The sequence below is a fragment of the Salvelinus namaycush genome, chromosome 21 (genome assembly GCF_016432855.1).
Source record: "Salvelinus namaycush isolate Seneca chromosome 21, SaNama_1.0, whole genome shotgun sequence".
In the NCBI taxonomy this organism is placed as follows: Eukaryota; Metazoa; Chordata; class Actinopteri; order Salmoniformes; family Salmonidae; genus Salvelinus; species Salvelinus namaycush.
This window is the reverse complement of record NC_052327.1, coordinates 37,025,227-37,047,776: the sequence shown is the minus strand read 5'-3', so window position 1 is coordinate 37,047,776 and position 22,550 is coordinate 37,025,227. Positions and strand designations below refer to the sequence as shown.

Here is a 22,550-nt window from a genome sequence, read left to right as displayed (position 1 = left end):
GACCCATTTTATGATGTTATTTCATATATCTGCCGTAGTCGCCGGCGCCCAAGTGTTTCTGGCTATTGTGCTAAGCTAATATAACGCTACATTTTGTTTTCGCTGTAAAACACTTGATAAATCGGAAATATTGTCTGGAATCACAAGATGCCTGTCTTTCAATTGCTGTACACTATGTATTTTTCAGAAATGTTTTATGATGAGTATTTAGTTATTTGGCGTTGGTGTCTGTAATTTTTCTGTCTGCTTTCGGTGCAATTTCTGACTGTAGCTGCAATGTAAACTATGATTTATACCTGAAATATGCACATTTTTCTAACAAAACATATGCTATACAATAAATATGTTATCAGACTGTCATCTGATGAATTTGTTTCTTGGTTAGTGGCTATTTATATCTTTATTTGGTCGAATTTGTGATAGCTACTGATGGAGTAAATAACTGGTGGAGTAATGAAAAATGGTGTCTTTTGCTAACGTGGTTAGCTAATAGATTTACATATTGTGTCTTCCCTGTAAAACATTTTAAAAATCGGACATGTTGGCTTGATTCACAAGATGTGTACCTTTCATCTGGTGTCTTGGACTTGTTAATGTGTGAAAGTTAAATATTTAAAAAAAATATCTTTTGAATTTCGCGCCCTGCACTTTGAGCTGGCTGTTGTCATAAGTGTACCGACGTCGGGCTTGCACGCCAAACAGGTTAACTTCTCTAGGGTAGGTGAGACGCTAATGTCCCACCAGGCCAACATCCGGTGAAACTGCAGAGAGCTAACATTCTAAATACACCATTCGTTGTATTAAACATTCTTGTAAATACATGTATATTACATCATTTAAAAGATGAACGTCTTATTAATCCAGCCGCTGTGTCAGATTTCAAAAAGGCTTTACTGCAAAAGCAAACATGTGATTTTCTGAGGACGGCGCCCCACACACACAAGTATTACTAGCATTTTCCAACCAAGCATTAGCGTCACGAAAGTCAGAAATAACAATAAAATAAATCGCTTACCATTGAAGATCTTCCTCTGGTGGCAATGCCAAGTGTCCTAACTTCACAGTGAATGTTCGTTTTGTTTGATAAAGTCAATTTGTATAGCCTAACACGGAACATTTGTAAACCGCTTGCGTCGTGATTTCCGTCTCATTCAACTTTGGACGAAGCGTTAGTGGTAATTACACACACTAAACAAACGTTTATCCAGTCATGGTTGGTTTCATTGCAATCCTCTGGTTGTTACTAACACAACCATACTTGATGGTTCTTTTCCAAGGACGTATTGACCGAAACAAACCGATTTGAAGACACCAATCAATGACCTCATTGCGCACCAATGGTAGGACCGGTCTATCGTTGATTGACTGTATTTTGGCCCAATGACCACTGATCATCTTGAAATCTAGCTTGTAAGATAGCCAATGAGCTGAGGTAAACGGCAATATGTAATGGTTATACGTTCGAAGACCAGCCTTTGTCGTAAACTCTGGCGTAAAAGAGGTTCATTCGCCATTGCAAATCCTACTTGACGGAGCCACGAGTGTTACGCATAGCAGTACATATTCAATAGCATTTTCAACAAGTTTATATATCTAAATTATGGCGAATAAATCAGGAAAAGCTAAAACAAAGTCTAGGTATACAGATTTAACCCAAATTATAGAGGAAATTGATAGAGACAGCGAGACCGAGTTGCTTCAGGAAGATGAATCTTTCAGCGGAGCTAGTTTTGACTCCCAGGCGGAAGACATGTTTCTGCACGGCGAGGATGCCATGCTGGATTGGTAACTTCTAATGCAAATGTCATTGTTTGAAATTAATAATATGAAATATTATTCATTTGAGATTTTTTTTTAGATTTTCTTATTTAATTTGCAAAATATAAAAATATCATCTGTAATGAAATGTGTAAAGTACACATTGGCTATACTGTGTGTGTGTGTGTGTGTGTGATATATTTTTAAAATCTATTTTACATAAACATGGAATGGAACAGCACTTCACCATAGTGATTATGTTCCCTGTACTCTATATATCTCTGTTTATTTTACGTGTTGATACAGGGCTCATACGTGAAAGTATTGTTACTGATTTTTTAAATCTTTCACAGTGGCAGTGATTATGATTATGAGCCGCCAATGTCTAGGTGTCCATCTCCCTCTGAAGCTGGTTAATCCAGCCGGACCCCTGCTGTCTCCGGCTCCACACCTACCCGGCCATCTAGAGGTGTGAAGTCAGTGACAAAGAAGCGGAGGTGGGGAAGAGAGAAACCTGCAGACAGAGGGCCAGAAGGTCGTTGGCACTCTGTGTTAGAAGATGATGTGGAACCAAATCCACCAGTTTTTAGACCCAAAAGGCAGCCAGGACCTCAACTAGACATGGCTGCAAAGTACAGCCCCCTTCAACTTTTTCAACTGTTTTTCACGTTGTCAGTTGTTGATTCCCTGGTGTCGAACACCAATAAGTACGGGGCTAAGAAGCAGGCAGGAAAGAAAGAGGCATGGAAGACCATTTCCATGTCAGACCTTTTCTGCTACTTTTCAATGGTAATTTACATGGGACTGGTGAAGTTGAAAACTCTAAGGGACTACTGGAAAACGTCAGCTCTCTATCAACTGCCTTTCCCCATGATTGTCATGTCTTCTAAAAGGTTTCTGACTATCTCACGGGTGCTTCACATCAGTGACCCAGAAGTTGATGGGGAGAATGACAAGAAGAGATGCACACCAAGGTTTGATAGGCTCTGCAAAATCAAACCTCTCTACCCCAGCATCGTTGAGGCCTGCAAGACCTATTTTCAGCCCGCCCAGAACCTGTCCATCGATGAGAGGATGGTAGCCTCAAAGACCAGAATCAGCCTCAAACAATACATGCGTAACAAACCAACCAAATGGGGTTACAAACTGTTTGTTTTGGCTGATTCTGTGTGTGCCTACACTTGCAATTTTTTAGTTTATGAGGGGAAAAACAGTTTTGCTACCGGTAATGGACTGAGTTATGATTCCGTTATGGAGTTATTGGATTTTCAACTGCTGGGGAAGGGCTACAAACTGTTTGTGGACAACTTCTACACAAGCCCTACCCTGTTTACAGAGCTGAGGAAGCGGGAGGTGTGGGCTTGTGTCACCATTCGTACCAACAGGGTGGGATTTCCAAAGACAAAGGTGAATGACATGCCTAAGCGGGCTGAGCGGGGGACCATACGATGGATCCATGAAGATGGCCTGCTGTTTGTGAAGTGGATGGATACCAGAGAGGTGGTCATGTGCTCCAGTATCCACAAGTCCTTCAGTGGAGATCACGTCGTCAGGCGTGTGAAGGACGGTGCCAAGGCATGGACCACAAAGAATGTCCCCATTCCAGCTGCTGTGAAGGACTACAACAAGAGGATGGGAGGTGTAGACCTGTCAGATGCGCTGATAGAATACTCCAATGTTCTCCACAAGACCATGAAATGGTACAAGACATTTTTCTATCATTTCATTGACATTGCTGTGGTGAATTCCTTCATCATCCAGAAGGAAATGGCCAAGAGCTGTGGACAGCCCCCCATCTCACAGCTAGCCTTCAGGGAGCTGCTCATCCAGGAGCTTGCTAGCAACAGCAAGTCCACTGCAGCACCTTCTGTCCCTTCTGCTCCAACCAGTGGTGTTCACCTGCCCAGATTCATCTCTGCAGGCATGAATGTGCCTCAGGGCAAAAAGGGCACAATAGGGAGACGTCGTTGTGCCCTTTGTCACAGGAAATGCCCCATCACATGCACCACCTGTTCAGTAAGCCTCTGCTTTACAGCAGAAAGAGACTGCTATGGTCCATGGCACCAGCAGCACAATATTGTGTAGAGGACTGAGGGTCTTCACAATATTGTAAATAGAAAATGTGTAAATAGTTACCCTTGTTATTTGTTTGTTTATTATAATTTTTTATTATTTTATATTTTTTTCATATATATATATATTTTTTTTTTGGGGGGGGGGGGGGGTGTTAGAATAGCATTTATGTATTTTGTATATAGTTATTTCCTTCAAAATGTATCACTGTACCAATTCGGCCACTTGGGTACATTTGGGTACATTTGTGTGGGACACCTGGGTGACTTCATGCTCAATGTCATGTAGCTCGCTCATTTTTGAAGTTATCTGTCTGAAACTTTGCTCAGCTATTGTTGCCATCTTATGTTCTTCATTCAAATCATCCATAGCATCCTATCTGTATGTTTGGCTGTTCTTGGTCATTTGAAAGATGATGCAGCAACAATAAAAAACAGAAAACGTAGGTTTATTTCCTTGTATTTTCTTCTACCAGATCTATTGTGTTATATTCTCCTACATTCGATTCACATTTCCACAAAATTCAGAGTGTTTCCTTTCAAATGATACCAAGAATATGCATATCCTTGCTTCTGGGCCTGAGCTACAGGCAGTTAGATTAGGGTATTTCTTTAAGCGGAAATTGAGAAGAAGTTGGGGTACCCCAAAGAAGTTAAACAACAATGAACATATTGCCAAATCATGTCGTTACTACCCTGCATGAATCTGCTGCGAGCTAACCAACCAGGTTCAATGTTAGTTAGCTAACATTAGGCTCTAACTAGCAAAGCAAATGGTTCTGGGATACGAATAATAGCTTCATACACGTAACGTTAGCTAGGGAGCCAGCCAGCTAACGTTAGCTAGCTGGCTAACAGTACGTTTTAGCTTGAAATCAAATCCACTTTCTGTCAAAATTAGAAATGTGTAATATCTGAAAATGTAGCTAGCTAACGCTAGACTACCTTACCCGTTTACATCATCATGCATGATGGACGCGTCTCCCTGTCACGGATGCCTTGCCACAATTGCCCTTAGTTTGACGATGTAATCCGGAGACAGGAGTTTTCTCCATCTCTTTAGCTATCATACTCTAATTACACTGATTTCAAAACTCGATCCTCCAGAAAGTGGAGAGTAACATTTATGCAGCTCCACTACACAATGCTTTTCTTAAAAGCCGCGTTCGACAGGATTACCAACACAGATTGACCAGCTGAAATAGACAGAAGCCTTCTATATGGCAGACCAATCCGAACTCCTCTCTCGGCATGTCCAACCCACTCATTATCTCAGCCAATCATGGCCAGTGTGAAGGTTGCTGACTTTTTCTGTGGCTTAATGAACAAGGCTCGTAATTTAACAATATTATTGCACACAAGTTTGTTATTAAGGCACATGAAAGTTCCCATGTTCCAGAAGGCATTTCTGCCAAAAAACAAATTATTATTATTATTTTTTTAAACGTTAAAATGGCTCTCCTGTGAAGTCGTGACGACATACGCCTAGTTTCCTGAAACGGGTCACATATGTTTACATTGCCAAAGCAAGTGAAATGGATAAACAAAAATGAAATAAACAATAAAAAGAATAAAGACATTTCAAATGTCATATTATGTCTATATACAGTGTTGTAAAGTAAAAAAGGGAAAGAAATAAAGGTAAGCAGTTGATGTTATTCTTCAATAACACAGACCCCAAAGCAAATTAGGGGGGGGAAATATATGAATTCATAGAAAACAAATCATAGTTGTTATGCTGGAAAGCGGATGGTAGATGTTTATTCTTCCCTGTTCTCTGTGTTTTCTCTGCTGAACAAAGAGAAAGGATGTAGTTTATACCCAAGCTTAGCCTGTGGTTAACCAATTAGAATTCCTTGCAGCAAAATTAGGCCAATGGTTGAATACAAAGTATCCCGTTTCAGGCTCAATGTATAGACAATTTGGTCCAATGAGAACTTGCCACATGTAGCTGTGAGTTCAGGACTGGAACCTCTACACAGATTCTAAACCGATCGTTGAACTGAAAAGCAACCCATGTCCCTGACCCATTAATCTTCAGTTCCCCATTACTCGAAAAATAACTATTTCCATTGATCTTTTATTCCCCGTGTTGTGTATTTGTCTTTGAATATTCTTACATAAACATAAATATGGATTGTATTTACAATGGTGTTTGTTCTTCACTTGTTGCCCTTTTCTTGTGGCAACAGGTCACAAATATTGCTGCTGTGATTGCACACTGTGATATTTGACCCAATAGATATGTGAGTTTATCAAAATCGGATTTGTATTTGTTTTCAAATTCTTTGTGGGTCTGTGTAATCTGAGGGAAATATGTGTCTCTAATATGGTTATACATTTGGCATGAGGCAAGGAAGTGCAGCTCAGTTTCCACCTCATTTTGTGGGCAGTGTGCAAATAGCCTGTCTTCTCTTGAGAGCCAGGTCTGCCTAAGGTGACCTTTCTCAATAGCAAGGCTATGCTCACTGTCAAAGCTTTCGTTCATTTTGGGTCAGTCAAGGTGGTCAGGTATTCTGCCACTGTGTATTCTCTGTTTAGGGCCAAATATAATTCTAGTTTGCTGAGTTTTTTGTTTAATCTTTCCAATGTGTCAAGTAATTATCTTTTTGTTTTCTCATGATTTGGTGTTTGTCCCATTTTGTGAATGCTTGGTTGGTGATCGGACCGCAGACCTCACAACCATAAAGGGCAGTGGGTTCTATAACAGATTCAAGTATTTTTTAGCCAGATCATAATTGGTATGTCAAAAGTTATGTTCCTTTTTATGGCATAGAAGGCCCTTCTTGCCTTGTCTCTAAGATCATTCATGGCCTTGTGGAAGATTTTTATTTTTTTATTTTTTTATTTCACCTTTTTTTAACCAGGTAGGCTAGTTGAGAACAAGTTATCATTTGCAACTCCGACCTGGCCAAGATAAAGCAAAGCAGTTCGACACATACAACAACACAGAGTTACACATGGAATAAACAAACATACAATCAATAATACAGTAGAAAAAGTATATACAGTGATCCCTCGCCACTTCGCGGTTCACTTATCGCGGATTCGCTATTTCGCGGATTTTCATAATGCATTTTTTTTTTTTTTTTGGTGCATTGTGCTCTGCATTCTGATTCGCTAAAAACTCACTCCCGCTTCTTGTATCAAAACATGCTACGAATTGTGCTATCATTTTGTCGTCTCGTGCAGTTATGTGTACGTACATAAAAGACGCACAGCCGCTGACCGATGCAGAGCTGGCAGAAATGACAAAGCCACAAAGCGACGATGAAAGAGAAGAGGGAGAAGAGGACACGAGAGATGAGGAGGAAGGACTAACGCTTGGTCGCTTAGCAACCATGGTGCGAATGGCCACTGAACTTAAGCGAGTAGCTGAGGAATGGGACCCTTTGATGAGCCGTTCATTACAGTTCTCCAACGTAATCGATGGTGGCATGTCGGTGTACAAGGATCTTTTTGCAAAGAAGAAAAAAGAGCGACAACAGCTGCCTATCACTATGTTCTTCTCCCGAACAAACACACCTGCACCGCGGGCTTCAGAAGAAGAGAACACTGCAGAGCGCAGTCAGGATGCAGCGGCCCAGTCTGAAGAGCAGTGAAACGGCCTACACGTGAGTCACTGTATTTGTATACATGTAATAGTTGCTAATTGTAAAAAAAAAAAAAAGTTTTCTATTTCGCGGATTTCACTTATCGCGGGTCATTTTCGGAACGTAACCCCCGCGATAAACGAGGGATTACTGTATACAGCATGTGCAAATGAGGTAGGATAAGGGAGGTAAGGCCATAAATAGGCCATGGTGGCGAGGTAATTACAATATAACAATTAAACACTGGAATGGTAGAATGTGCAGAAGATGAATGTGCAAGTAAAGATACTGGGGTGCAAAGGAGCAAGATAAATAAATAAATACAGTATGGGGATGAGGTAGTTGAATGGGCTATTTACAGATGGGCTATGTACAGGTGCAGTGATCTGTGAGCTGCTCTGACAGCTGGTGCTTAAAGCTAGTGAGGGAGATAAGAGTCTCCAGCTTCAGTGATTTTTGCAGTTCGTTCCAGTCATTGGCAGCAGAGAACTGGACGGAGAGGCGGCCAAAGGATGAATTGGCTTTGGGGGTGACCAGTGAGATATACCTGTTGGAGTGTGTGCTACGGGTGGGTGCTGCTATGGTGATCAGTGAGCTGAGATAAGGCAGGGCTTTACCTAGCAGAGACTTGTAGATGACCTGGAGCCAGTGGGTTTGGCGACGAGTATGAAGCGAGGGCCAGCCAACGAGAGCATACAGGTCGCAGTGGTGAATAGTATATGGGGCTTTGGTGACAAAACGGATGGCACTGTGATAGACTGCATCCAATTTGTTGAGTAGAGTTTTGGAGGCTATTTTGTAAATGACATCGCCGAGGTCAGTTTTACGAGGATATGTTGAGCAGCATAAGTGAAGGATGCTTTGTTGCGAAATAGGAAGCCGATTCTAGATTTAATTTTGGATTGGAGATGTTTAATGTGAGTCTGGAAGGAGAGTTTATAGTCTAACCAGACACCTAGGTATTTGTAGTTGTCCACATATTCTTAAGTCAGAACCGTCCAGAGTATTGAGGCTGGACGGGCGGGCAGCTGCGGGCAGCGATCGGTTGAAGATCATGCATTTAGTTGTACTTGCATTTAAGAGCAGTTGGAGGCCACGGAAGGAGAGTTGTATGGCATTGAAGCTCGTCTGGAGGTTAGTTAACACAGTGTCCAAGAAGGGCCAGAGGTATACAGAATAGTGTCATCTGCGTAGAGGTGGATCAAAGAATCACCAGCAGCAAGAGCGACATCATTGATGTATAAAGAGAAGAGAGTCAGCCCGAGAATTGAACCCTGTGGCACCCCCATAGAGACTGCAAGAGGTCCGGACAACAGGCCCTCCGATTTGACACACTGAACTCTATCAGAGAAGTAGTTGGTGAACCAGGCGAGGCAATCATTTGAGAAACCAAAGCTGTTGAGTCTGCCAATAAGAATGTTGTGATTGACAGAGTCGAAAGCCTTAGCCAGGTCGATGAATATGGCTGCACAGTAATGTCTCTTATCGATGGCGGTTATGATATCGTTTAGGACCTTGAGCGTGGCTGAGGTGCACCCATGACCAGCTCTGAAACCAGATTACATAGCGGAAAAGGTATGGTGGCATTCGAAATGGTTGGTAATCTGTTTGTTAACTTCTTTGGGGTCATTGGGACGCTAGCGTCCCACCTCGACAACATTCGGTGAAATTGCAGAGCGCCAAATTCAAATGACAAAATTAGTAAAAATAAACATTCATGAAAATACAAGTGTTATACATCGGTTAAAAGATGAACTTCTTGTTAATCCAGCCGCTTTTTCAGATTTCAAAAAGGCGTTACGGCGAAATCATACCATGATATTATCTGAGGACAGCTCCCCGCATACAAAAGCATACAAACATTTTCCAACCAAGAAGAGGCGTCACGAAAGTCAGAAATAGCGATAAAAGAAATCACTTAACTTTGAAGATCTTCCTCTGTTGGCAATTCAAAGGGTTAAACAATAAATGTTACAAAATAAATGGTCGTTTTGTTCGATAAAGTCCCTCTTTAAATCCCAAATACTCCGTTTTGTTGGCGCGTTTTGTTCAGTAATCAACTGGCTCAAAGGCGGTCAAAACATGCAGACGAATACATCCTAAAAGTACCGGTAAAGTTCGTCTAAACATGTCAAACGATGTTTATATTTAATCCTCAGGTTGTCAATTATCTAAATAATCGATAATTTTTCAACCAGACAATAGCATATTCAATAGAAAGGAAAAAGAACGAAGAGCGCACAAACAGTCACGCACGCAAACCAGTACTGCATGATTCCATAGACCACTTACCAAAAGGTCTTATTCTTCATCGTTTTTCAGAAAACAAGCCTGAAACCATGTCTGAAGACTGTTGACATCTAGTGGAAGCCATATGAACTGCAATCTGGGCCCTAAACCCTTATATAGTCAATAGGCTTTCAATGGAAAACCACTCACATCAACAACAACAAGACCGCGGCAGCTTTCCAATCTATGGGAATCTCAGATGATATGAAAGAGAGGTTGAACAGGCTAGTAATAAGGGTTGCAACAATTTCGGGTGATAATTTTAGTTAGAGAGGATCCAGATTGTCCAGCCCGGCTGATTTGTAGGGGTCCAGATTTTTCAGCTCTTTCAGAACATCAGCTATCAGGATTTGGGTGAAGGAGAAGTGGGGGAGGCTTGGGCGAGTTGCTGTGGGGGGTGGAGGGCTGTTGATCTGGGTAGGGGTAGCCAGGTGGAAATCATGGCCAGCCATAGAAAAATCCTAATTGAAATTCTCAATTATAGTGGATTTATCGGTGGTGACAGTGTTTCCTAGCCTTAGTGCAGTGGGCAGCTGGGAGGAGGTGCTCTTATTCTCCATGGACTTTACAGTGTCCCAGAACGTTTTTGAGTTTGTGCTACAGGATGCAAATTTCTGCTTGAAAGAGCTAGCCTTAGCTTTCCTAATTGCCTGTGTATATTGGTTCCTAACTTCCCTGAAAAGTTGCATATAATGGGGGCTATTCGATGCTAATGCAGAACGCCACAGGATGCTTTTGTGCTGGTCAAGGGCAGTCAGGTCTGGAGAGATCCAAGGGCTATATCTGTTCCTGGTTCTACATTTTTTGAATGGGTCATGCTTATTTAAGATGGTGGGGAAGGCACTTTTAAAGAATAACCAGGCATCCTCTACTGACGGGATGAGGTCAATATTCTTCCAGGATACCCGGGCCAGGTCGATTAGAAAGGCCTGCTTGCTGAAGTATTTTAGGGAGCGTTTGACAGTGATGAGGGGTGGTCGTTTGACCGCAGACCCATTATGGATGCAGGCAATGAGGCAGTGATCACTGAGATCTTGGTTGAAAACAGCAGAGGTATATTTGGAGGGCAAGTTGGTTAGGATGATATTTATGAGGGTGCCCGTGTTTACGGATTTGGGGTTGTACCTGGTGGGTTCATTGATAATTTGTGTGAGATTGAGGTCATCAAGCTTAGATTGTAGGATGGCCAGGGTGTTAAGCATGTCACAGTTTAGGTCACCTAGCAGCACGAGCTCTGAAGATAGATGGGGGGCAATCAATTCACATATGGTGTCCAGGGCACAGCTGGGGGCAGAGGGTGGTCTATAGCAAGCGGCAATGGTGAGAGACTTGTTTCTGGAAAGGTGGATTTTTAAAAGTAGAAGCTCAAATTGTTTGGGTACAGACCTGGATAGTAAGACAGAACTCTGCAGGCTATCTCTGCAGTAGATTGCAACTCCTCCCCCTTTGGCAGTTCGATCTTGTCGGAAAATGTTGTAGTTAGGGATGGAAATTCCGGGGTTTTGGTGGTCTTCCTAAGCCAGGATTCAGACACGTCTAGGACATCCGGGTTGGCAGAGTGTGCTAAAGCAGTGAATAAAACAAACTTAGGGAGGAGGCTTCTAACATGCATGAAACCAAGGCTTTTACGATGACAGAAGTCAACAAATGAGAGCACCTGGGGAGTAGGATTGGAGCTAGGCACTGCAGGGCCTGGATTAACCTCTACATCACCAGAGGAACAAAGGAGGAGGAGGATAAGGGTATAGCTAAAGGCTATCAGGACTGGTCGACTAGTGCGTTTGGAGCAGAGAGTAAAAGGAGCAGGTTTCTGGGTGCGATAGAATAGATTCAAGGCATAATGTACAGACAGAGGTATGGTAGGATGTGAGTACATTTGAGGTAAACCTAGGCATTGAGTAATGATGAGAGAGATATTTTCTCTAGAGATGTTTATACCAGGTGATATCACCACATATGTGGGAGGTGGAACTAAATGGTAGGTTAAGGCATATTGAGCAGGGCTAGAGGCTCTACAGTGAAATAACACAATCACTAACCAGGACAGTAATGGACAAGGCATATTGATATTAGGGAGAGGCATGCGTAGCCGGGTGATCAATAGGGGTCCAGTGAGTGGTTGGGCTGGCTGGAGACACGGCGATTCAGACAGCTAGCAGGCCGTGGCTAGCAAGCTAGCAGATGGACCTTAGAGGGACGTCTCGATGGAGGAAAGTCTGTTTTAGCTTCCGCGTGCGGTGACGTCGATAGACCAGTCGTGATGGATTAGTAGGCTTCCGAGTAGCACAGGGGTCCAAGTGTAATTGGCAAAATAGGTATAGTGGCCCAAGAAATTGGCCGATGGATCTATACAGCTAACAGTCCAATATGCTCTAGACAGCTAGCGGGCTGCGGCTAGCAGGTAGCGGGCCGCGGCTAGCAGATGGGCATTCAGGGACGTCGCGTGTAGCTGCAAGTTGAGTACCCCCTCGAGCAGATTACGTCGTAGTCCAGTTGTGAAGGATCGGCGGGGTTCCGTGCCCCGTACCGGCAGTAGAAGGGGTCCGGGTATTGTAGCCCAGGAGTGGCTGATGGGCCTCTTTAGCTACCCGGGAGAAAGGGCCTAGCATGGGCTAGCTCCAGGCTAATTGGTGCTTGCTTCGGGACCGACGTTAGCCAGGAGTAGTCACTCAGATAGCAGCTAGCTAACTGCGATGATCCAGGTGAAAATGTCCAGAGCTTGCGGTAGGAATCCGGGGATATGGAGAGAAAATAGGTCCGGTATGCTCTGGTTTGAGTCGCGTTGTACAAACTGGCGAGAGCTTTCCGAGCTAAAGGTTAGCTGATGACCGCTAGTAGTGGTTAGCTGACTACTAGCTAGTAGCTAGTGAGCTGGCTAGCTTCTGTTGGGGGATTCCGAATTCGAGGTAAATAAAAATACTTTAGAAAAAAAACGATCCACACCACATTGGGTGAGGTGGGTTACAGGAGAGTATTTTGATGTTGAGGTTTATAAAAAATATATAAAAAGATATGCGAAGAAAAAGTTATAAAAATATATATACATGGGACACAACAAGATGGAGGACAAAGACGTCTAACTGCTACACCATCTTGGATTTAGCTAGTTACCTGTGGCGCTGATGTTTCGGCCCGAGGTATGTATAGTTTTTGGTGTGCTCTAGGGCAACAAACCTCCAGACGAGCTTCAATGCCATATAACACTCTTTCTGTGGCCTCCAACTGCTCTTAAATGGAAGTAAAACTAAATGCATGCTCTTCAACTGATCGCACCCGCCCGCCCGACTAGCATCACTACTCTGGACGGTTCTGACTTAAGAATATGTGGACAACTACAAATACCTAGGTGTTTGGTTAGACTGTAAACTCTCTTTCCAGACTCACATTAAGCATCTCCAATCCAAAATGATATCTAGAATCGGCTTCCTATTTCGCAACAAAGCCTCCTTCACTTATGCTGCTCAACATATCCTCGTAAAACTGACCATCCTACCGATCCTCGACTTCGGCGATGTCATTTACAAAATAGCCTCCAACACTCTACTCAGCAAACTGGATGTAGTCTATCACAGTGCCATCCGTTTTGTCACCAAAGCCCCATATACTACCCACCACTGCGACCTGTATGCTCTCGTTGGCTGGCCCTCGCTTCATATTTGTCGCCAAACCCACTTGCTCCAGGTCATCTATAAGTCTTTGCAAGGTAAAGCCCCTCCTTATCTCAGTTCACTGGTCACCATAGCAACACCCACCCGTATTACGCGCTCCAGCAGGTATATTTCACTGGTCATCCCCAAAGCCAACTCCTACTTTGGCCACCTTTCCTTCCAGTTCTCTGCTGCCAATGACTGGAACGAATTGCAAAAATCACTGAAGCTGGAGACTTATATCTCCCTCACTAAATTTGAGCATCAGCTGTCAGAGCAGCTTACCGAACATTGCACCTGTACACAGCCCATCTGTAAATAGCCCACCCAACCACCTCATCCCCATATTGTTTTTATTTTTGCTTTTTTGCACCCCAGTACCTCTAATTGCACATCATCATCTGCACATCTATCACTCCAGTGTTAATGCTAATTGTAATTATTTTGCCACTATGGCCTATTTATTGCCTTACCTCCCTAATCTTACTACATTTGCACACACTGTATATAGATTTTTTCTATTGTGTTATTTACTGTATGCTTGTTCATTACATGTGTAACTCTGTGTTGTTTTTGGCGCACTGCTTTGCTTTGTCTTGGCCAGGTCGCAGTTGTAAATGAGAACTTGTTCTCAACTAGCCTACCTGGTTAAATAAAGGTGAAATATATATATTTTTAAATGGTGTCTAGATGGAATTTGTATGTGTGGTATGGCAACTGGACCTTTTTTGGGACACCATTATTTTGTCTTACTGAGATTTACTGTCAGGGCATAGGTCTGACAGAATCTGTGCAGAAGATCCAGGTGCTGCTGTAGGCCGTCCTTGGTTGGGGGGACAGAAGCATCAGATCATCAGCAAACAGTAGATTTCGGATTCTAGTAGGGTGAAGCCGGGTGCTGCAGACTGTTCTAGTGCCCTCGCCAATCCGTTGATATACTGTATATGTTGAAGAGTGTGGGGCTTAAGCTGCATCCCTGTCTCATCCCACGGCCCTGTGGAAAACATAAGTGTGTTTTTTGCCAATTTTAACCACACACTTGTTGTTTGTGAGCATGGATTGTATAATGTTGTATGCTTTTCCCCCAACACCACTTTCCGTCAATTTGTATAGCAAACCCTCAAACCAAATTGAGTCAAAAGCTTTTTTGAAGTCAACAAATCATGAGAATACTTTCTCGCTCTCTCTTTATCTCTCTCTCTTGCTCTCTCCCTCTTTCTCTCTCCCTCTTTCTCTCTCTCTCGCTCTCACTATCTCTCTGCTCTTTGTTTCTCAGTCCCCTAGTTTCGCTGTCCGTCTCTTTCTCTCTCCCCCTCTCTCTGCCTAGCCATCATAACTTACTTACATATGGTTTGGGACTAGGTGAACAGACAGCAGAGGAACAGAGTGTGTGCTGTGTTGAACTGTGCAGGGTTAAGAGAGGTTATCCTCATGGCTATACTGTAACATCATAACTTAGCCTACCTCCCCATATGGTTTTTTACAAGGTAAACAGACAGCAGAGCAGAGCGTTTCAGCTTTTCAGTGTAGCAGAATGTTGTTTCTGGGAGGAGACGATGATGGGAAGTAGGAGTCATGTTTTCAGTGCACAGCCTCATTCTCCACTCTAGCATGCATTATACTGCAACACTACTACTCCAATCCAATAGCTTCTGTACCTTTATTACTGTATTACAATAATAGGTTAATTCATTTAACTCATTTCAGTAGTGTAATTGAAAATTGCTCCATATTTTCAGGTAATGTATTTGTTTTTCCACATGAAACCAATTTCATATTTGGGATAGAGATGGAGGGTTGAGTTTATGCAGGATTTCCATGAGAGAGTTAGTCTAGTCATACAATTTTCAGTGACTATACCGTACCCATAGAGATAAAACTTGTTCTGTCTCTATGACTCTACCTTTCCTTGATGCAGCCTGAGCCTCACATTGCGTCTCCTATTCCACTGACCCAGAGCCGTATATAGAGAGCATTTCGGTCAGATTTTAAAACGGACACCATGTTAACAGAGCGATGTAACAATACAACAGTGCCTCCGACAGTTCCCTCTGAATTGACCCGCTGTAAACAAGAAAAACAGAGCAGGGAATTTTACAGAAGTTTTTATTAATTATAATTTGGAATAATGTGTATTCAAATCTTTACAGTTTTGTGGTGTCAACAAATTGTATATCTTCTTTCACTGGACATCTTCATAAGTAAAAAAGAAACCGATCAGAAATAAACAGCACAACACGGAAGCTTCAATTATCACTTAGCAACGGCTATGGAGGAGGAAGTGGCGCTATCGGAACGTTCAGACAGAAACCACATTGGCCAAACTCTCTATATACAGTATATGACTCCGCACTGACCTGTCTTATGTAAAAGTGGCTAAAGGTGGCATCAGTTGGCAGGGTCTACTGGCTGGATATGTGTTGACTCATCCACTGTGGCTGTGGCTCTGCTGCCCTCCACCCACTACACTACAACCTTTACCAGGCTTCTGTTTATTGTGTTATTATTAGTACCTATAAGGATTTCAAGTTGCATTTCATGAAAGTGAGTCATTTTACAATGGGAATTAAGTTATTTTCTGACAAATTTAACTGAGCCACTGCATGTTGTGGCCATCAGAGCTGGTAGTCAGGAATTTGCTATAATGAATACCATATCCACCATATCCACCACCTCACTATAAATCTACCATTCTGTTCCAGGTGGCCATCATCGCAGGAAACTTTGAATTGGCAGAATTAATCAAGAACCATAAAGAGACTGATATCGGTAAGTTACTGAACTCAACATTTCTTTCTTTCTGTGTAGTATAAACTGTGTTTATTTACCAGAAAAAACTATTGCATAATAGGAAATGGTAAGACTGGTAAACCATTGAGCATAGCAGGTTACCAGTCTAGGAAAGGGTTGCTGGCAAATGTGTTGTATTGAATGTGAGTTAAGGCATGCGCAATTCACTTGCTTTATGAATGATGTACGTTGTAGACCAAAGAGCTTCCACTCTGAATGGGCTATTGTGTTTCCCGGTGGATGGACCTGCTCTGTGCTTCCTCTCTCATCTAAAGACAGTCAGTTCTGCTCCAATCCACACTTAGCCACAGTTCACAATGGAGCTGGCCTACATAGTGGGACTGGGATGAGAACACACACTCACACACACACGTCATGCACACACACACACACACACACACACACACACACACACACACACACACACACACACACACACACACACACACACACACACACACACACACACACACACACACACACACACACACACACACACACACACACACACACACACACACACACACACACACACTGCATACTGTTTATGAGTGGCAATTCCACCCTACACATATAGTAGAATACTGTCTATAGTGCTGTATATGCATTCAGTAAGATAGCAGCATACATATAGAATGAATTCAGTAAGATAGCACACTCACACACACACACACTCACACACACACACACACAAACACACACACACGTCATGCACACACACACACACACACACACACACACACACACACACACACACACACACACACACACACACACACACACACACACACACACACACACACACACTGCATACTGTTTATGAGTGGCAATTCCACCCTACACATATAGTAGAATACTGTCTATAGTGCTGTATATGCATTCAGTAAGATAGCAGCATACATATAGAATGAATTCAGTAAGATAGCAGCATACATATAGAATGCATTCAGTAAGATAGCAGCATACATATAGAATGCATTCACTAAGATAGCAGCATACATATAGAATGCATTCAGTAAGATAGCAGCATACATATAGAATGAATTCAGTAAGATAGCAGCATACATATAGAATGCATTCAGTAAGATAGCAGCAAACATATAGAATGCATTCAGTAAGATAGCAGCATACATATAGAATGCATTCACTAAGATAGCAGCATACATATAGAATGCATTCAGTAAGATAGCAGCATACATATAGAATGCATTCACTAAGATAGCAGCATACATATAGAATGCATTCAGTAAGATAGCAGCATACATATAGAATGCATTCAGTAAGATAGCAGCATACATATAGAATGCATTCACTAAGATAGCAGCATACATATAGAATGCATTCAGTAAGATAGCAGCATACATATAGAATGAATTCAGTAAGATAGCAGCATACATATAGAATGAATTCACTAAGATAGCAGCATACATATAGAATGCATTCACTAAGATAGCAGCATACATATAGAATGAATTCAGTAAGATAGCAGCATACATATAGAATGCATTCACTAAGATAGCAGCATACATATAGAATGAATTCAGTAAGATAGCAGCATACATATAGAATGCATTCAGTAAGATAGCAGCATACATATAGAATGCATTCAGTAAGATAGCAGCATACATATAGAATGCATTCACTAAGATAGCAGCATACATATAGAATGAATTCAGTAAGATAGCAGCATACATATAGAATGCATTCAGTAAGATAGCAGCATACATATAGAATGAATTCAGTAAGATAGCAGCATACATATAGAATGAATTCAGTAAGATAGCAGCATACATATAGAATGCATTCAGTAAGATAGCAGCATACATATAGAATGCATTCAGTAAGATAGCAGCATACATATAGAATGCATTCACTAAGATAGCAGCATACATATAGAATGAATTCAGTAAGATAGCAGCATACATATAGAATGCATTCAGTAAGATAGCAGCATACATATAGAATGAATTCAGTAAGATAGCAGCATACATATAGAATGCATTCACTAAGATAGCAGCATACATATAGAATGCATTCACTAAGATAGCAGCATACATATAGAATGCATTCACTAAGATAGCAGCATACATATAGAATGCATTCAGTAAGATAGCAGCATACATATAGAATGCATTCACTAAGATAGCAGCATACATATAGAATGCATTCAGTAAGATAGCAGCATACATATAGAATGCATTCAGTAAGATAGCAGCATACATATAGAATGCATTCACTAAGATAGCAGCATACATATAGAATGCATTCAGTAAGATAGCAGCATACATATAGAATGCATTCAGTAAGATAGCAGCATACATATAGAATGCATTCACTAAGATAGCAGCATACATATAGAATACATTCAGTAAGATAGCAGCATACATATAGAATGCATTCAGTAAGATAGCAGCATACATATAGAATGAATTCAGTAAGATAGCAGCATACATATAGAATGCATTCACTAAGATAGCAGCATACATATAGAATGAATTCAGTAAGATAGCAGCATACATATAGAATGCATTCACTAAGATAGCAGCATACATATAGAATGCATCCAGTAAGATAGCAGCATACATATAGAATGAATTCAGTAAGATAGCAGCATACATATAGAATGCATTCACTAAGATAGCAGCATACATATAGAATGCATTCAGTAAGATAGCAGCATACATATAGAATGCATTCAGTAAGATAGCAGCATACATATAGAATGAATTCAGTAAGATAGCAGCATACATATAGAATGAATTCAGTAAGATAGCAGCATACATATAGAATGCATTCACTAAGATAGCAGCATACATATAGAATGAATTCAGTAAGATAGCAGCATACATATAGAATGCATTCAGTAAGATAGCAGCATACATATAGAATGCATTCACTAAGATAGCAGCATACATATAGAATGAATTCAGTAAGATAGCAGCATACATATAGAATGCATTCAGTAAGATAGCAGCATACATATAGAATGCATTCAGTAAGATAGCAGCATACATATAGAATGCATTCAGTAAGATAGCAGCATACATATAGAATGAATTCAGTAAGATAGCAGCATACATATAGAATGCATTCAGTAAGATAGCAGCATACATATAGAATGAATTCAGTAAGATAGCAGCATACATATAGAATGCATTCACTAAGATAGCAGCATACATATAGAATGAATTCAGTAAGATAGCAGCATACATATAGAATGAATTCAGTAAGATAGCAGCATACATATAGAATGCATTCACTAAGATAGCAGCATACATATAGAATGCATTCAGTAAGATAGCAGCATACATATAGAATGCATTCAGTAAGATAGCAGCATACATATAGAATGAATTCAGTAAGATAGCAGCATACATATAGAATGAATTCAGTAAGATAGCAGCATACATATAGAATGCATTCACTAAGATAGCAGCATACATATAGAATGAATTCAGTAAGATAGCAGCATACATATAGAATGCATTCAGTAAGATAGCAGCATACATATAGAATGCATTCACTAAGATAGCAGCATACATATAGAATGAATTCAGTAAGATAGCAGCATACATATAGAATGAATTCACTAAGATAGCAGCATACATATAGAATGCATTCACTAAGATAGCAGCATACATATAGAATGCATTCAGTAAGATAGCAGCATACATATAGAATGCATTCAGTAAGATAGCAGCATACATATAGAATGAATTCACTAAGATAGCAGCATACATATAGAATACATTCAGTAAGATAGCAGCATACATATAGAATGCATTCAGTAAGATAGCAGCATACATATAGAATGAATTCAGTAAGATAGCAGCATACATATAGAATGCATTCACTAAGATAGCAGCATACATATAGAATGCATTCAGTAAGATAGCAGCATACATATAGAATGAATTCAGTAAGATAGCAGCATACATATAGAATGCATTCACTAAGATAGCAGCATACATATAGAATGCATTCAGTAAGATAGCAGCATACATATAGAATGCATTCAGTAAGATAGCAGCATACATATAGAATGAATTCAGTAAGATAGCAGCATACATATAGAATGAATTCAGTAAGATAGCAGCATACATATAGAATGCATTCACTAAGATAGCAGCATACATATAGAATGAATTCAGTAAGATAGCAGCATACATATAGAATGCATTCAGTAAGATAGCAGCATACATATAGAATGCATTCACTAAGATAGCAGCATACATATAGAATGAATTCAGTAAAATAGCAGCATACATATAGAATGCATTCAGTAAGATAGCAGCATACATATAGAATGCATTCACTAAGATAGCAGCATACATATAGAATGAATTCAGTAAGATAGCAGCATACATATAGAATGAATTCACTAAGATAGCAGCATACATATAGAATGCATTCAGTAAGATAGCAGCATACATATAGAATGCATTCAGTAAGATAGCAGCATACATATAGAATGCATTCACTAAGATAGCAGCATACATATAGAATGAATTCAGTAAGATAGCAGCATACATATAGAATGCATTCAGTAAGATAGCAGCATACATATAGAATGAATTCAGTAAGATAGCAGCATACATATAGAATGCATTCACTAAGATAGCAGCATACATATAGAATGAATTCAGTAAGATAGCAGCATACATATAGAATGAATTCAGTAAGATAGCAGCATACATATAGAATGCATTCACTAAGATAGCAGCATACATATAGAATGAATTCAGTAAGATAGCAGCATACATATAGAATGCATTCACTAAGATAGCAGCATACATATAGAATGCATTCAGTAAGATAGCAGCATACATATAGAATGCATTCAGTAAGATAGCAGCATACATATAGAATGAATTCACTAAGATAGCAGCATACATATAGAATACATTCAGTAAGATAGCAGCATACATATAGAATGCATTCAGTAAGATAGCAGCATACATATAGAATGAATTCAGTAAGATAGCAGCATACATATAGAATGCATTCACTAAGATAGCAGCATACATATAGAATGCATTCAGTAAGATAGCAGCATACATATAGAATGAATTCAGTAAGATAGCAGCATACATATAGAATGCATTCACTAAGATAGCAGCATACATATAGAATGCATTCAGTAAGATAGCAGCATACATATAGAATGCATTCAGTAAGATAGCAGCATACATATAGAATGAATTCAGTAAGATAGCAGCATACATATAGAATGAATTCAGTAAGATAGCAGCATACATATAGAATGCATTCACTAAGATAGCAGCATACATATAGAATGAATTCAGTAAGATAGCAGCATACATATAGAATGCATTCAGTAAGATAGCAGCATACATATAGAATGCATTCACTAAGATAGCAGCATACATATAGAATGAATTCAGTAAAATAGCAGCATACATATAGAATGCATTCAGTAAGATAGCAGCATACATATAGAATGCATTCACTAAGATAGCAGCATACATATAGAATGAATTCAGTAAGATAGCAGCATACATATAAAATGAATTCACTAAGATAGCAGCATACATATAGAATGCATTCAGTAAGATAGCAGCATACATATAGAATGCATTCAGTAAGATAGCAGCATACTTTTGGTGACCACTATGATTTCAATAGGCATGGATTGATCAGCTGTGTTATGTCATCTGTCTGTCTGCTGCACTGTTCTCTGTCACTCTCCTATGTTCTCTGGTATACAGTAGAGTATAGTAGGCTCTACTCTCATATGTTCTCTGGTATACAGTACAGTACAGTACAGTACAGTACAGTACAGTACAGTACAGTACAGTACAGTACAGTACAGTACAGTGCAGTACAGTCATGGCCAAAAGTTTTGAGAATGACACAAATATTAATTTCCACAAAGTTTGCTGCTTCAGTGTCTTTAGATATTTTTGTCAGATGTTACTATGGAATACTGGAGTATAATTACAAGCATTTCATAAGTGTCAAAGGCTTTTATTGACAATTACATGAAGTTGATGCAAAGAGTCAATATTTGCAGTGTTGACCCTTCTTTTTCAAGATCTCTGCAATCTGCCCTGGCATGCTGTCAATTAACTTCTGGGCCACATCCTGACTGATGGCAGCCCATTCTTGCATAATCAATGCTTGGAGTTTGTCAGAATTTGTGGGTTTTTGTTTGTCCACCCGCCTCTTGGGGATTGACCACAAGTTCTCAATGGGATTAAGGTCTGGGGAGTTTCCTAGCCATGGACCCAAAATATCGATGTTTTGTTCCCTGAGCCACTTAGTTATCACCTTTGCCTTATGGCAAGGTGCTTCATCATGCTGGAAAAGGCATTGTTCGTCACCAAACTGTTCCTGGATGGTTGGGAGAAGTTGCTCTCAGAGGATGTGTTGGTACCATT

The 22,550-nt window shown here is 40.5% G+C and overlaps 1 protein-coding gene across 1 annotated transcript in view; it reads left to right on the top strand.

Moving 5' to 3' along the window:
- Positions 1-22,550, top strand: part of LOC120066718 (SH3 and multiple ankyrin repeat domains protein 2-like) — a 159,908-nt gene that overhangs the window by 37,801 nt on the left and 99,557 nt on the right. The window contains exon 9 of the mRNA XM_039018180.1: positions 16,062-16,128. Coding sequence (XP_038874108.1) covers positions 16,062-16,128 — 67 coding nt within the window. The remainder of the gene's footprint in view (positions 1-16,061; positions 16,129-22,550) is intronic.